This window comes from Martes martes (assembly GCF_963455335.1).
Source record: "Martes martes genome assembly, chromosome: 2".
Lineage (NCBI taxonomy): Eukaryota > Metazoa > Chordata > Mammalia > Carnivora > Mustelidae > Martes > Martes martes.
In genome coordinates this window covers 7,225,871-7,243,146 of record NC_137889.1, presented here as the reverse complement: position 1 = coordinate 7,243,146, position 17,276 = coordinate 7,225,871, and the positions used below count along the sequence as shown (strand labels likewise).

Here is a 17,276-nt window from a genome sequence, read left to right as displayed (position 1 = left end):
TGCCCATTTTTGAAAATTCCGCTGATGTTCATGATAAAACAGCATAATGTGATTTTTTCTGGAGGCGATTTGTTTTGTGCTGTATTCCATATATATTTTGAAATAACATTTTGACTTAGGAAATGTTCTTCAAAATATTCTTATCATTTTGATGCTTCAGAACATGCCTTTACATTTGCCTCCTGCCAAATTTTTATTGATTGTAGTAACTATGAAACAGAAAATTTTCATATCTGCCTTTCTGAAAAAAAATCATCTTTAAATTGAGAATAAATGTGTAAATCCTAAAATGCCAGATTGCAGTAAAAACCTATCATCATGTTTAGAGAAATATGGTTTTATCCACAAATGTCATAGTGAATTTCCATGAACTGAATTAAACAAGTAAACTTTCAATAAGTAATTCATGCTGTCTTTTAAGAGAGAATTTATATTTTTTATTTTCCAAATTTTCTTTTACAACTTTAAGTTATAATTAGGAATTATTTTGCAATTCTTTTAGTCACTAGTTTTTATTTTTTTATTTTTATTTTTTTAAAGATTTTATTTATTTATTTGACAGACAGAGATCACAAGTGGGCAGAAAGGCAAACAGAGAGAGAGAGGGGGGAAGCAGGCTCCCCTCTGCGCAGAGAGCTCAATGCGGGGCTCGATCCCAGGACCCCGAGATCATGACCTGAGCCAAAGGCAGAGGCTTAATCCACTGAGCCACCCAAGCACCCCTAGTCACTAGTTTTTAAAGTTATATTTCTATTTTTTAAAATGTGTTCAAATTCCTTAATTTTATTTTAAATATACTTCAGTTCTATTTAAAGGATAGGCATTTGATCATGTCTATGAGTGTGCTAGTGGGTGATTCTTTCTTTGCTTTTTTTACTGGAATTTTGAAAACTGTGAACAGTACATATTTTTAGTGTCATATGGTTTAAATACTGACTAGTAGATTTTTCATTTTAATACTATAAATGTTATTCATTCTTCAATATTAGTTTTAAAAATTCATTTATTCTTTTATTTTTAAAGGAGCAATATAATAAAAGATCAAGACAATATGTGCTGATCACAATATCACAATAGGTGCTGATCATAGTTAAATTTTGCATGAAGTATTCAGAAATACTTCATTGTTCCCCCTTAAAAGCTAATAAATCCATTGACTTAAGAATTAACTTACATTACATATAAACTCTAATTTTATTTTGTAAAAATCCAGAGTATCTGGCATAATGGCATAAGCAAAATATTGCTGTTTTTTATGTTGTTAATGTGGTTATAAAAAATTTCTCAGTGATTACGAAGTTCAAAAGCATCTTAAAATTGCCGTGGTCTTAAGGTTCGAAGATAGCAGCATATCAAGACCCTTGATCTGGAATCCAAACTGTTATGTTTAATTGGCGCAGTTTTACAAGGTCTTATATGTTATTTAATGTTAAAAATATAACCTCATAATGCTATATTGCTTCCTATAAAACACATAATGCCTGTTTGAAAACAGAATGCCTTATTACACTGAAAATTCTTGGCAATCATTGCAGCTCCTTCGTGATGTGCAGGAGATAGTTAATTTTTTTTTTTTTTTTTTTTTTTTACAATATGTGGTTCAGCATATTAGCCAAGAACAAAACACACACCCAAACTGCGTAATTCACATGGGGATAACTTATATATTTTTATGTAAGCAGCATATCCCAGTGACCCTACAGGACCCATTTTATCACCAGTTTTTCCTTTCTTCTTAGTTTTCTTGGAAAAGATGTCTATCCTAAAGAGTGACACTTAATTTTTAAAATTTTATTGCCCATCTACATGTAATATACGGAAATGACAGTTAATAGCAGTGCTACTTTGCTATAGTATAAAATTCCACTGAATACAAGTGTTGACAGTCTGTGCAGTCTCATCATTAGGGACCATCAGTAAGTACTGATGCGGAAAAATGCACAATTAAGAATTAAATATTTGTTAATAAATGATGAGCTTTAAGTTATGCTATGGTTAAGGGATTCTGCCTTATCATTAATGAATACACAATTTCCACTAGACTTTTTTCTTATTGAAAATAAGATCGGGGCGCCTGGGTGGCTCAGTGGGTTAAGCCTCTGCCTTCAGCTCAGGTCATGATCCCAGGGTCCTGGGATCGAGCCCCGCATCAGGCTTTCTGCTCGGCAGGGAGCCTGCTTCCTCCTCTATCTGCCTGCCTCTCTGCCTACTTGTGATCTCTGTCTGTCAAATAAATAAATAAAATCCTTAAAAAAAAAAAAAAGAAAATAGGATCCTCTTTCATGAGCTACAAAAAGGATTCTCTGGAAGGAAGCAATGTCGACTGTGAGGAGGAGGAGCCTCAGATCAGTCAAGTGCAAAGTCTCATCTTCAGGAACTGAAAGCCGGCAAGTGTGGCTGGTGTGGGGGGGCCACGTGGCGAGTGGGGATAAGGATGCGGGAGAGATCTGGAGCAGAGCTCCAGCGTGTAAGGAAAGCATGAAAACTGTAATAATGGAGAAACACAATGGAAAGCCAAAGAAGGATTTTAAGGTAGAGAGTGACATACTTTCATTTATGTTTTGAAATATTTCCTCCAGCTTTCGAATTAGTGATACATGAGGCAAGATAAGGAATAGACCCATCTAGGGAAGCATAACTGCTTCTAAGAAAATATATCTTGGGGGGCAGGGAATGAATGTATCTTAGGCAGTGCATCATTTTGGAGCAAATATTTAAAAAGAGATTTCAAAATTGTATAAAATTTTATTGAACAGCAGTAAGTACTTTGTGATGAATAATTTAAAAAAAATACCATCCTCTTTTCCTAAATTTGTTTGCTTTTAGAGGTCGGTGACTTTTACTTTTATTGTCAATGTCGTCATCAGCTTTTTCTGCTGGGAATTTAATAGTTCTGAAGTTCTTGGGGTCTTCTGTGAACTCTTTCTCTACTGTTTTTGGTGTAGAAGTATGTGTTTTTGTTCTGTTTTTTGGAGAGTCATATTGATAATCCACAGTTTGGTGTGACTATCAGGGCAGAATTTTAGAGACAGACATATTAGTTCAAGTGCAGGCATTGCCAGGTATGGAGCTATGCTGTTAAATGATGAGCATCCTAATCCCAGTTTTTCCTTCTACAAAATGAAGATGATCCATTACAGGAGAGCTTTTGAATTATCTCCCCAGCCAACCTGCATAAACATTCTTTACATGTTATACAGAAAAATAAGCTGATAAAAACAAGAGATATGAGACCAAAAAAAAAAAAAAAAAGAAGAAGAAGAAGAAGACGTAAAAATAGTGTTGTAACCAATATCCATTCCCCAAATATGTCCCGTGGTAGGAAATTTTCATGATTCTGACATTTTGTCTGCAGGGTGGACATGGTGGAAAGTGTGAGGAAAATGACCTCTTTTTGACCTGCCCTAGTTGTTTGTTAAGACAGATTTTACAATTAATTTATTTGTTCAGCAAATAATTGAACACCTACCATGAGCAGGTATTACTGTAGGAATGGGGCATATAAAAATGAACAAAGCCGGGGAATCTTTGAACTTACGCTTTTCACATTTTGCTGTGGAGCGTCAATAAACAAAGTCAACAAGTGAGATAAAGGATAGGTTGGGAGCTGATGAGTCAGCGAGGAAAACAAAGCCATCCATGGGGTAGGGAGTTCCGTTTCAAACCTGCTAATCTTGTGGCCAATTAAAGATGGCTGCAGGCGTTTACCACTCCTTCCCTCCACGGTTGGAATCCACTTCTCAGCCTCCAAGAATCTGAGCTGTTGGTGATTTCTTTGAGAGTGAAATGTGGCAAAAATGATGCTCGGCCATTTCCAGTCTCAGCCTTTAAGAAGATTGGAAACGTCTGCTTTCTCTCTCTAGGAAAGTATGGCTTTGATAGAAGCCATCCATAATGTCCTCACCATGCTGTGAGACAGCCCTAAGCGCCACTGGGAGAGGCGACTTGAAATGAGATGTCCCCAGGGCGTCCTTGGCTGTTCCAGGCACGCTGGTGGGAGCACCAGACTTGCAGGCGGGGAAGCCATCTTGGATGTTACCTCACTCAAGCCTTCAGACGACCTCCAGCACCATCCACATTTTGGCCGCAATTGCCTAAATGATCCCCAATGAAAACTGTCCATTTGAGTCGAATAACTCCATGACAGATGTGAGAAATTATAACACACTGTTGTTTTAGGCTAATGAATTTGGGGGATGGCTCATTAGGCACCGATGGATAACCCAAAAAAACAAACAAATAAGCAACATTTGAACAAACTTGAAAGTTGTTGGGAAACCAGCCATGTCCACAGTTAGGATAATCGGTCGACTCGTTACGGGGAAGATAAGGGGTTTAACTGGGTCTCCAAGCATCATCTGAACAAGATTCTACAAGAACCTCCCAGGTGTCTGGAACTCGGAGCAGTTCGGCGCGCCACTTCTTTTTCCCTTGGGGACGGCTCTGATGGCACGTGAGAGAGCTGTCTCCACCTGACTGCGCTCACCCTCCGGGCCTTATTTATCACGGCGAGAGAGTATGGCTCTCGTCATTATTGAAGCAATTAACTTTTCTGCTTGGGGAAATATGCTTAATTAATCAAAACACTCTTGCTAAGTCATGTTGACCAGCACGGAATGTTCTGTAATCAGCAATATCGTTTTTGTTGGTTTTTTTTTTTAACTCTCTGAGTCATAAATGTTAATATTGTAAAAATTTCCATAATAAAATGATTTCAGAAAGAAAAATGTTATTATTCTTCTGGAAAGTCCACACTACATCGGCTTTCACGTGTTTTTCAGTATTGACCCACAATAATCTTTTGTAAAATTGCCTGCATGTCATCATACTTCCCGCATCGGGTTGCTGTGGCAATCACTCAGTCAGTCTCTTAAATTTTTTTTTAAATTTTTTTTTAAGATTTTATTTATTTATTTGACAGACAGAGATCGCAAGTAAGCAGAGAGGCAGGCAGAGAGAGAAGGGAGGAAGCAGGCTCCCCGCCGGGCAGAGAGCCCGATGTGGGGCTCGATCCCAGGACCCTGGGATCATGACCTGAGCCAAAGGCAGAGGCTTTAACCCACTGAGCCACCCAGGCACCCCACACTCAGTCAGTCTCTTAAAGGCGTGGCATATTTCTGATGCATTGGAACCTCTCAAAAAATGCTTATTGATGTCATTTAGTTATAAACTCCATCCTTTGTTTAATAATCTGTTCAGAATTCTTAGAATAAATCCTTCTTAATCCCTGTATTACATGTGTAGCCGTGCCACTATCAACTCATCTTAAAACACATTAGTCACGTCATATGACCTTTATACAATTCTGCTGGTTTCTATATCCTGCTACGTCTGTATAGTAGAACCAACTGAAGCACTGGATAAAAACAAAGTTTTCAAGGGAGGAAATCTCCAAAATCTGCATATTCTTTTCCTCTTTCAAGATATTCTTTTTAAGGGGCGCCTGGGTGGCTCAGTGGATTAAGCCTCTGCCTTCGGCTCAGGTCATGATCTCAGGGTCCTGAGATCAAGCCCCGCATCGGGCTCTCTGCTCAGCAGGGGGCCTGCTTCTCCCCTCACTCTCTGCCTGACTCTCTGCCTACTTGTGATCTCTCTCTGTCAAATAAATAAATAAAATCTTAAAAAAAAAAAAAAGATATTCTTTTTAAAATTGGAAACTGATTTAAGTACAGGTTTGTATCAATGACTATAATATCTAACTTCAAAACCTGTCATTTTAGTTTGATGTCTTGATAATTTGTCCTGAAGTATTCAAATGTTTAACTCTGTACTTTGTTTAACCCAGGAATATATTTAAATAAAATGTTAATTAAAATTTTAATAACATTTGGAGATTATGTGGGCTATATTCTAGAATGCTTTAAATATATAGATGATCATGTCATTAATTAAAGGGTTCACCAAAGTCTGTCTGCTACAAACTTTGCAGTGTAAAGCATACTCCAAGAGCATAATTTTGAGCTTTTATGTTATTAGATAAGATAGATAAGCCAGGCTGTGATCCTGGTTGCTCTGATTGGACACTTAAGATATCACAGTACTAGATCCTGAGAAAGAATATTTTTGGAAAAGTTTCTGAAAAGGTGCTAACAATTTCTAATTTTATTTCTCACTAGTATGGAGGCTCAAAAAGAGTAGAGACCATGGTTTTTTTGGTCACTCCTGCACACTCAATGTATATAACTAGTAGGTGCTCAAAAAACAATCACTGTGTTTGATAGAGTGATTCAGTGCCCATGCTGCTAATAAGCTCTCGGGGGAAAAAAAAGGTGTGAGTTAGTGAAATAAACTTAGTATAGGCAAGTCGTGATGTAATGGTGACTGTACTGTTTCTGTCCAAGGGACATACTTCCTTGCATAATAGGATAGGAGAAAGTCAGGTTGGCTCTGTGCCACCTACATCTCCACAGACACTTAAGGATCCTAAGGCTAAACTGAGTTGTTACACGTTTTCAGCACCCATCCTGTGAAAAGTCATTTGCTTTAACTTAGTGTGATAAGGTCACATTTCCCTTGCATGTTGATGACTTAGGTCTAAGACCCTTATTGGCCATGAACCCAGTAGCTGTAACTAGAAGAGCTGTCTTGGCCATACAACCCAACCTCAGCCTCTCTACTCTTTGGTATTGGCGTGGTTGTGGGGCAGGCAGTCGGTTGTGGGGAGGTAAGGACTCCACAAAGGGAGTTACCCAGAAAGGAAAGTCCTATCACTCTGGAGACTCATGTTCTTCAATTCTAGGAAACTGTTTTAGAGTGTCTGATAATTTGTTAATCTTCATTTTCTCTGTTTTTCACGGTGAACCACATATTTAGATGAGAATATTGGACTTCCTTATCTGATCTAAGTTGCCTACCAGCAGTATGGTAGACTAAATGACATGAAAAGCTTTGCTGTTGCAAAACAATTTTTAAGATGGTGGAATTAATATGTGTATGGATTTAAAATGGACATATTTAAAATATAGATGCAATCAGAATGTATTTATTCATATTTGTATGCATTGGTATTCTGGCAAGAGAGTAAGCAGAATCCTCAGAGGCCAGAAAAAAGTAAAAGCAGTTCAGGGGGATAAGCAAGATAGCTTTGAAGCCGCCAGGAAGTCTCTAGGGTCATTTTCATATTCCTGGTCTCCTTGGCTGTACATGTGGTTGCCGGGTAGCAGAGGTTAGGAAACAGAGCCTGAGTTTTACCCAAGGCGTGAAGTCAACTTGGAATACATAGTATAAAAAACCAGGACTCTAAAAGGCTTTAGTGGAAGACTGAACAAAAAACAAAACAAATAATAAACATAACAACAACAATGACAAATGTCCTATTTAGGACAGTAAAGAAAATTACCTTTTACCTTGCTTGGGTTGGGAGGGGGAAGTCCCCCCACAGTTTGATCCCACAAGCCAGCTTTCTTATACGTTTGTGACCTTAATTTCTGCTACCTTAGAGAGACTGGAAAAACCCAGGCTTCCTTTAAAGGAAGTCACCCGTAAGCTCCAAAAGATCTCTATCCTACAGCTCATGTTTTCTAACAATGATGCCATTAAGACACAAATAATAAACTAAAAAAACAGAAAAATCTCATATATTGGGGAATTAAAACAAAAGAATCAGAGGAAACAAGTACATAAATAAATTTTGTATCAGAAAGAATCACAGTACGCTTTAGAAAAGTCTTACAACTAAACAGTAATAAAAGGATCACATATTAGAACTTGTGAAATTCACTCAAGTAAAATTAGAAGGGACTTTATCTCCTTAAATACTTTTATTAGAAAAGGAAGACCAAAAATTAATGAACTCAGCAACCATCTCAAGACATTATGAAATGTATAGCAAAATATACCCCAGTAAAGTAAAATTAAAGAAATAATTTCAAAACAAATTAATGAAACATGAAACAATCAAGCAAAAAGGCTTGTTTGAAAAGAATAATAATATTGAAAAACCATTGGGGTTTTATTATGATAGTTATTAGTACTATTTGCTAAGTAGTCAGGGCCCTCTTTCTCTTGGGAACATGGTACTTTGTGTTCTTTGTGGTTGAGAGGGAGGCGTGTTGACTCTGTCTAGCCATTGGACTGGGAATAGAAGTGGCACCTGTCACTTGCAGCTCAAAATATTTAACTGGTGAGATTCCCTGATGTTTCTTACTCTGAGGTTCTGATGGGCAATGTTCCAGACGATGTCTCCTTTCTCAGCCTGAGTTTCTGAGTGGGCTCCAGCGGCCAGAGAGCCCCACTACTAACCTGGGTTAGAAATATTGTAGCCTGAATGGAAAAATAAAATGTTATGTTTAAAATTAATTGAATTTTTTTTGGTAGCAAACATGGAACATGCAACAGAGGCATCCTGACGATGCACTTTTCAGAATAGGGGAAGAGAGAAGCAGAAGAGAGACAAAGGTGGGGAGGCGGCAGGGGGAATGGAGGAGGGGAGGGGTGCAGAAATGAAGGAGGGGAGGACATTGAAATCATCAGAGGAGACAAAAGGAAATATGAGCAAGTGATGAATAAATCAAAAATACTGTAACATGAAATTACGTACAACTTGACTGTAAATTTTAAATCTTATATAAAATGTCCAAATGCCTATAAAATTGAACTTAGTAAACAGACTTAAAAAGAAATAGAAACCTTGATGAGTTCCATAACCATTAGCAAATTAGATCAGTAGTTAAAATTATTCCCACAAAGTACATACATATTCTGAATGGTTTTACTAACTAGTTCTACCAAATATTTATGGTGCAGCTAAAGCTGATGCAAACAGCCCCACAATCCTAGAGTATGGAAAAAGGAGGTCACTTTATAAGACTAGGATAAGCTTGCTTCCAAAACAAGAGAGCAAAAATTAGATGTCGGTCACATTCATTATATTCATTAACATAGATATCCCTATCCTCACCCACTACACTTTTAGCCTCATTTTATATTCCATTGTTTCACCTTCACTCTATTTTACCACCAGTGGCTTCTTAAAATTTCCTCAGATACTCTAGTCACACACCTGCCTCAGGACACTAGCATCTACTTTTTCTGTCTGAAACATTCTTCTTGGATGGCTCCTTTCTCTCCTGCAGGTCTTTTTTAAAATGTCGTCTTGGTTATTCCTTTCCTGAAAAAACTGAAATCATTATTCCCATGTTCCCTATGCTTTCTTCCCTGTTTTGGTTTTTTCTTTCTGCACTTTTCACGATCTCAAATATATTATTACTTCTGCATCTTGCTCATTGTCTGTCTCCTGCTTCTAGGAGGCGAGCAGAGCTTTTTGTTGACTTCCACAGCTCTGGCAGTTAGCATACTGCCGGGCACCCGGTGAAGACTCAGGAACTATTTGTGGAGTGAATTGATAAATGCAAAAGTATTGAACAAAATGTTAGCATGACGAGTTCAGCAGTGTATGAAAAATACAGTATGACTCAGTTGGATTTTTCTCAGGAACGCTAGTTTAAATTAGAAAAACTTAACTGAAATGGCAGATAAAAGGAAACAACAAAATTATTTCAACAGATGGGGAGAAGTGTGTTACCTCTTTAACCAATAAACCAGCAACAAACATCACACTTAATGGTAAAACATGGCAAGTCTTTTCTTTATTATGAGGAACAAGAAAAGGTACCCTTTTCTCATTGTTTCTACTCTCTGCATTGCATTTTATCTGACAGAATAAGCCAATAGAAGGATAAATGTAAGGTACAAATAATGAAAAGAAAGCAAGCTCAAAACTTTCACAGATGATCTGATTATCAACAAATTCAGAGTAATTCACAGAATCAAAATAATCCAGAAGACTATCAAAAGAATTTGGCAAAATTTCTAGATACAAAATCAGTTTATAAATACCAATCAGAATCCTAATTAGTTAAATTGTGGAATCAGACAAACTGTTTCTGAAATTTTCATGGCAATGTAGAAGAGCCATTAATAGCGTGATACACATGAAGAAGATGAGCAAATGGGGGAATTGTCTCCACCACAAGTGAAAACATATTGTAAGGCAGTGTGACATTGGCCCAGGGACAGACCAGGACACTGGTGGACCAAAACAGACAGCCCCTCAATACACCCAGACCTCTCGGAGTACTTGGTGATGACCAAGGTGTCGCTGTAGCTCAGTAGAGAAAGCATCAACTCATTGGTAAATGGTGCTAGGAAGTATTTATGAGTGAATAAATTGTCAGTCTCATTTGTCAGTCTCTTTTCCAGAATCCACCACTGTGTCGCTAGCCTCTCTTCTCAGTTGCTTATCTTCCAGGCTCTTTTTCCTTTACATTCTTTCCCCTTGACTTATCTTGGTGCACTTTGTGGAATGAGCGAAGGCAAAGGCTTGTGTTTACTTCACGATGTTTAAAGGGGAGTAAATTAATCACGTATCTCCTCTTTCTGAAGAATATGGAGTATGTCAAGAACTTCTGGGTTTTTTTTTTTTAATTTTTATATTAGGACAAGTCAGTGTGTAACCCCACTAAATATCAGATAAATGCTAATGTTTAGAGTGTATTGAAAAGAAAGTCTTGTAATTCCTTTGCTATTCTTTTCTTTTTTTAAAAAGATTTTATTTATTTATTTGATAGAGAGACAGTGAGAGAGAGCATGAGAGGAGAGAAGGTCAGAGGGAGAAGCAGACTCCCCGTGGAGCTGGGAGCCCGATGTGGGACTTGATTCCGGGACTTCAGGATCATGACTTGAGCTGAAGGCAGTTGCTTAACCAACTGAGCCACCCAGGCGCCCAACTTTTTTTTTTTTTTTTTAATAAGAAAGTAAAGGCATAGTGTTCATTCATTTGAGAAAATGTAACCCGGAACTAGTATGTATGAGACGTGCTTCTCTGTGTATACTGGTAGTGTCTCCTGGATAGCATGTCAAGTTCCATGTTCAGTGTTTGAACCAGCAGCTCTACCTGAGAATCGGTGGCCTATTCTCATCATATCTAGTCTTGAAAGTGTTTCCTGTGTACAGTAGTCTTTATTGTTTTTAATAGAGATTTTCTCAAGAAACGTATTTTCTCCAGTGCCAGCACTCCACTTACGGCGCTTTCACTGATAATCATTAAATGGAGTGGTTTCTCATCTCGAGGTGCAGTAGAAACGTGGTGGTGGGGGGCAGCCGAATCCTCAGCCTTAAAGGATGATTGTTGGGAGCATGTCCTGGGCCCCAGAGCCCGGTTGCCATGGTGATTCTGCTGCTCTGCCAAGGCTGTTTCTCACTGTGGGTGGAAAGAAGTTCCCCTGCCAGCAACTATGTGGGATTCTGGCAGCTGGAGAGAAGGCAGAAATGCTGCGCTACCTCCCCAGATGGGAGTTCTGAGTCTCCTTTTAAATGTAATAGGCAGCTCAGGCCCTGTGGAGGACGGGGAGGTAGTTAGGAACTAGCCCGTTACAAGTGCAAAATGTGCATGATAAGATTCTGCAAATTTTTTATTTTGAGTGGAAGCTTTGCAGAGAATCAGGACTCCAGCTGACAGGGTGTAGCCTGACTTGGCAGTGAGGGAGGGTTAGAGGAATTTGTATTCGTCAATAGGGTTAATATAATTCTGAGGGATTTAAATGGCAGCGTTTAAATAGGGAGTAAAAGAAATATTGCCGTTTAATTTGGAGATCTTGAACTCATTCGGAAACGCCGGTTAACTGGGGTTGTCAGTTTGGGTTTCCGTAGTATTGAGATCTCATGTTTTTCTAAAAATAAAAGGCATTACTATAACTAATCCTTTTGACTGTGACACTGATAACCACCACCCGCCTCCCTCCCCTGAGATATATGGGGTCTAGGTAACCAGGCTTGCTTCCATGGGGGTCCTAGTAATGGTCCATCTAAACCACAACAGAGAAAATGTGACATAAGTAGAACCTGACTCTCAATCAGAATTCAGACTGGCAGAATTAAGCAAAAGTCTTCAGCGGCATTTTGGTGATCATATATAGGCTTCACATTTCCTTTGCCCCTGGGCCTCATTCTGATTTTATTTTTGCTTTGTTAGAAGCTTTAATAAGACCCAGGAGAGGTAATTCTTATCTATGAATTTAATGTTTGGACTTTTTTCTTTATATTTAAACTTCTATTCTGAAGGCTTTGTTGATTACATTAATCTGGTTTTGACACCTCGGTGCCTGCAGAAGTCCCACGTACCTATATCGAATTCTTCCAGAATAGTAGAGGAGAGAAAGCACAAAGGAATTAGATTTGAAATCATCGGGCTGTTTGGGGGCACTTACCAAAATAAGGGTAACTCCTGTTTGTGTTGGTACCAATTCTGTTTCTTATTCTTTATTTTTAAATAATCAATAAGGTGAATTTTTTACAACATGGAAAGACAAAGAATAGTTCAAAGATTTTTCTGCTATCCTGTTAACCTCCACTCAAAACTGTGTTCAGTGATATTCAGAGACCGCACACTCTGGTCTCATCCATCTGCTAGCGAAATCTCTTCGTATCATATGAAGTGTCAAGCTGTTCTAACCTTTTCTACTTCCCCACATTGTGTGTGTGTGTATGTCAGGGAAGGAATGTTCAGGAAATGATTTCCTGTACTAACAATTGCTGTGGTAGTGAAGACATGTTCAGGTGTCTTTTTTTGCTTCTGGGGCAGATGAGGTGAACCGTAATTCTTTCACGAAGGCCAGTTCCAGGGGCGCCTGGGTGGCTCAGTGGGTTAAGCCTCTGCCTTTGGCTCAGGTCATGATCTCAGGGTCCTGGGATGGAGCCCCGCATCGGGCTCTCTGCTCCGCGGGGAGCCTGCTTCCTCCTCTCTCTGCCTGCTTCTCTGCCTACTTGTGATCTCCGTCTGCCAAATAAATAAGTAAAATCTTAAAAAAAAAAAAAAAAGAAGAAGAAGAAGAAGAAGAAGCAGCCCAGTTCCAAAGATCAGTATGAAAATTAGCAGGCTGGACCACTCTCTAAATATAAAATCACTTCACACAGGGACTTTACGGTGGTCGCATGCATTGTATGCCACTATAAACATATGCATTCTAGATAAAGTGCACACAGATCTTCCTGGGACTGACTGAAGTACAGTAAATAACAATCCGTTTTCCAATTTCCTTTCTTTGTTTCTGCAGAAAGGAAGAGCCAGGTAGGTAGAGAGCTTTTGAGAGGCTTTAGCATTACAAAAGGAGATTTGATCAAGAGTTTCCAAAAGGAGAGGAGTAGGAGGAAATCTCTGGAGTAGCATATGTAGAGTGGAGGGGGGGGCGGGGAGGACGACGACACAGACACACACAGGGGGACGGAGGGGACACTGAGATCATCTGAGAAGTTGCTCTGAGCCTCGCAGCCCCTTACTGAGGCTTCCTTTCTCCCCAGCAGCTGGTACAGAGTACCTCGTCAGTATGTCTTACTGCAAAACATACACACTTAAGCATCTCTAGTTAAGCTCATGGAAGATATCTAGCAAATTCTGACACTTATTTTTAATATGAACAACCATGCTTTTCTGATGTCGTAGACTAGAAAGCTGTCTTTCAAAAGATTAATGTGACAAAACTTTAAAAAGCAAAAGTGATTCCTGTAGTCAAAGTATTTTTGAAAACCATACTACAACACAATCATCGTTAATCTTAATGTAGTTAAAGGTGTGTCTAGTAGTGGTAGCCCGGACATTTATTGAGTGGTTAGTCCATGGCACGCACTGTTTTATGGATTAGCTCACTGTAATGTAATGTAATTTAAATGACATTTTAATTGTAATTTAATTGTAATTTAACTTACAAATTAAATTTATAATTTAACTTATCATGTTTAATACATGTAATAAATTTATTAAATGCAATAATAAATTTGTTACATTTATTAAATGTAATAAGTTTATTACATTTAATTTATTATATTTTATAACATACATTGTCATATCATACAGTCATAACATACAGTATGTCCTAACATAGTGTCATATTAAAAGTTTTGGTTGTACAATAGAGTAATTGAGCAGTTCTGTGCATTACTCAGTGCTCGTCATGACAAATGCACTCTTTCTTCCCCAGCACTTCTTCACCCATACCTACCCCCTCTCCCCTCTGGTAATCACCTGTTCTCTAGAGTAAAGAGTGTGTTTTAGTTTGTCTCTTTTTTTCCCTTTGTTCATTTGTTTTGTTTCTTAATTTCCACATATGAGTGAAATCATATTGTATCTGTCTTCCTCTGACAGACTTATTTCACTTAGCATAATACTGTCCAGCTCCCTCCATGTTGTTGCAAGTGGCAAGATTTCATTCTTTTTATGGCTGAGTAATATTCCATCGTATACATATGCCACATCTTCTTTACCCATTTATCTATCAGTGGGCACTTGGGTTTCTTTCATAATTTGGTTATTGTAGATAATGCACTATAAATGTTGAGGTGCATATATCTTTTTGAATTAGTGTTCTCATATTCTTTGGGTAAATACCCAGTAGTGTGATTACCTACTTAATGCTCACAAGAATTTTTTGAGGGGAATTCTTACCGTCACCCTTTTACAAATGATGAAATGAGAAGCATGAATTTGCCAAAAACCACACAGTGGTAGAACAAGGATTTTACCTGTCCTGGTCTCTCATTTTTCAGTATCCTTCTCATTTTTTTTTTCAATTATGTGCTATAGCAAGAAGTAGATTTCATATTTGAGTCACTACGAAGGTAACATAAATTAATATCTGAACTCAAAAGCCTCTCAAATGATTTGCTTTACTACATGCAATGTGCTTGGATATTTCCTAGTCTGTTCTCTTTCCCTCCTAAAAACTGCTGAGCAAAGTTCACTAAATTGGGTTCACAACAAACAGGTTTTGACCCACTATTTTTAAAACACTGCTAAAAGGAGATCCATAGAATAAATGTCATTGAAATAAAAACAGAAGCAGATGAAATTTGACAGCAATAAAGTCAAGACGGAATGCTGTGGGTGCACGTGGTGAAGATTATTACAGGAAGTCTGGGTCAGGACGGAAGGGCTTCTTTTCGTTTGTGGGTAGAAGAAGAAGAAGACTTCGAGGGAATTAAATATCCTCTTCTCTGTGGACAATGGGTTTATAATTAAGGAACTTGAATTTTCTACCCTCCAGGGCAGGCTGGTTGCGCGTGTTGACCTGATACCACCTACGAATGCAAATATGCTTTCCTATAAGGCTCACATTTTTCTAAGAATTAATTAGATGGAGAAACAGTATTCATTCCTAACTCTTTTCCATTGGTCTTCTGCAGGGTGTTTTGAGTGCTGTATTAAATGCCTGGGAGGCATTCCCTATGCCTCCCTGATCGCCACCATCCTGCTTTACGCTGGGGTTGCCCTGTTCTGTGGCTGCGGCCATGAAGCGCTCTCTGGAACGGTCAACATCCTGCAAACCTACTTCGAGATGGCGAGAACCGCTGGAGACACACTCGACGTCTTTACCATGTAAGTCCCTCTAGCACCGCTTCTCGTGTTGAGAGTATGTTCACGTTGCTGTGTGTCGAACAAATAGGGAGGCAGTGTTATAGATGAAGAAACAGATACCCTGTGGTTATATACACGCATCAAGAGAACATTGACCTTTACCATGAATCCAGGACACAGAGCAGAAGATCGAGAGGCAGCTGAATCTAGACTTAATTTATATTTTAGTTTGACTGTCAAGTTTTATCAGAACTTTAGTTACCCTTAGGTGGAATGCTTACATTCTGTCTGATCTTCCCATCTGAGCAGAGGCTGTTCTAGTAGAACAGAGCAGAGAATAGAGATCAGGGCCAGGTATAAATGTAGACTCTGCTGCCAATTCTAGAAAAATCACCAAAACTCTGTAGGTGCCCTCACCTTTTTTTTTTTTTAATATTTTATTTATTTATTTGACACAGAGAGAGAGATCACAAGTAGGCAGGGCAGCACACAGAGAGCGAGCAAGGGGGAAGCAGGCTCCCTGCTGAGCAGAGAGCCCGATGTGGGGCTCGATCCCAGGACTCTGGGATCATGACCTGAGCTGAAGCCAGAGGCTTAACCCACTGAGCCACCCAGGCGCCCCTGCCCTCACCTTTTTAAAAATGTTAATTCAACATTGGGTATAGTTTCATCTTTCTTTCCCTGCCTCCCAGAAGTCACGTGAACTTCCTAAGAGGTCTTGGTAAATGGTTCTTATTAGACTTCTGTTAACGACAAATCATCAGTAATATTGAGCAGGTTTGTGGAAGCCTAATTTATGCTTAAAAGGTACATTTCACTCATAAAATGCAAACTCCTGGGATCGCTAAACTTTAATATTTTTTAAAAAGTAACTCAAACATAGTCTGGAAGTAAAAGAGTTTTCTGCTCAAGTTTCAGTCCTTTATTTCTTAAGATCACAGAGAACTAATGTTTAGGATTGAATTTAGCCCCAAATAAAGTCCCAATTCAGTTAATTTATTCAGTGATGCAATGCCCACAGAAAGAAAATAGCTCATTTGTACACTGTATTTGATAATCCCAGCCAGTAGTCGACTTCCCATTTCATTGGCCACAGTAGCATTTATGGCCCCTACAACCTCTTGCATTTATTTCATGTTTCTTGATACTGTGCAATTTTGTAATATTTTTCATGTTGCTCTATTTTGTCATTCTAAGTAAATTCAGTGTCCTTCTTAATTTATATAGACTTTTCCTAGAGTATGATGGGTTTAGAGTTAACAAATCTCAGTAGTTAATATGGCTGGTGAGAGTGACTCTGCCCTTTACTCTCACAACTCCATCAAAAAGGTCAAGGACATGTGTTGTTTGCCCAGGGTCAGTTCCCACTGAGGTGGTGTAATTACAACCCAAGACGCTACTCTAAGACAACACTTGGTCAACCTGCACAACTTTCTAGATGGAAGATAACTTTTCTCCAATTCCAATACCAGAAAATACATCATATTGCTAAATTTTTAAATAACCCATCCCCTGCAGACAGATAATCTTGAATAAAATATTGCTCAAGATTATATTTATTATTTTATTAACTAAAGTTGCTTATTTCTTTTTTTTTAAAAGGATTTTTTTTATTATTTGAGAGAGAGACACACAGTGAGAGAGGAAACAAAAGCAGGGGCAGTGGGAGAGGCAGAAGTAGGCTTCTCACTGAGCAGGGAGCCTGATGTGGGGCTGGATCCCAGAACCCTAAGATCATGACCGGGAGCCAAAGGCAGACGCTTAATGCCTGAGCCACCCAGGCACCCCTAAAGTTGCTTATTTCTATGTAAAGAAAAGGGAAACATGGTACACATTTCTATGATGTAATAGAGCAAGAATTTCCTACTTTGCAGAGTGGATGGCCTGTACCCTTGGACAGAGTGCATAGTAAAATTTTGTGGAAAAGGAA

The 17,276-nt window shown here is 38.6% G+C and overlaps 1 protein-coding gene across 1 annotated transcript in view; it reads left to right on the top strand.

Annotated features, from left to right (window-relative positions):
• The first annotated feature begins 15,179 nt into the window (after positions 1-15,179).
• The window catches only part of GPM6A (glycoprotein M6A), a 45,050-nt gene continuing 42,953 nt past the window's right edge, over positions 15,180-17,276 (top strand). The window contains exon 1 of the mRNA XM_080831008.1: positions 15,180-15,367. Within this exon, the coding sequence (XP_080687134.1) occupies positions 15,327-15,367 (41 nt within the window). The 5' untranslated portion in view covers positions 15,180-15,326. The remainder of the gene's footprint in view (positions 15,368-17,276) is intronic.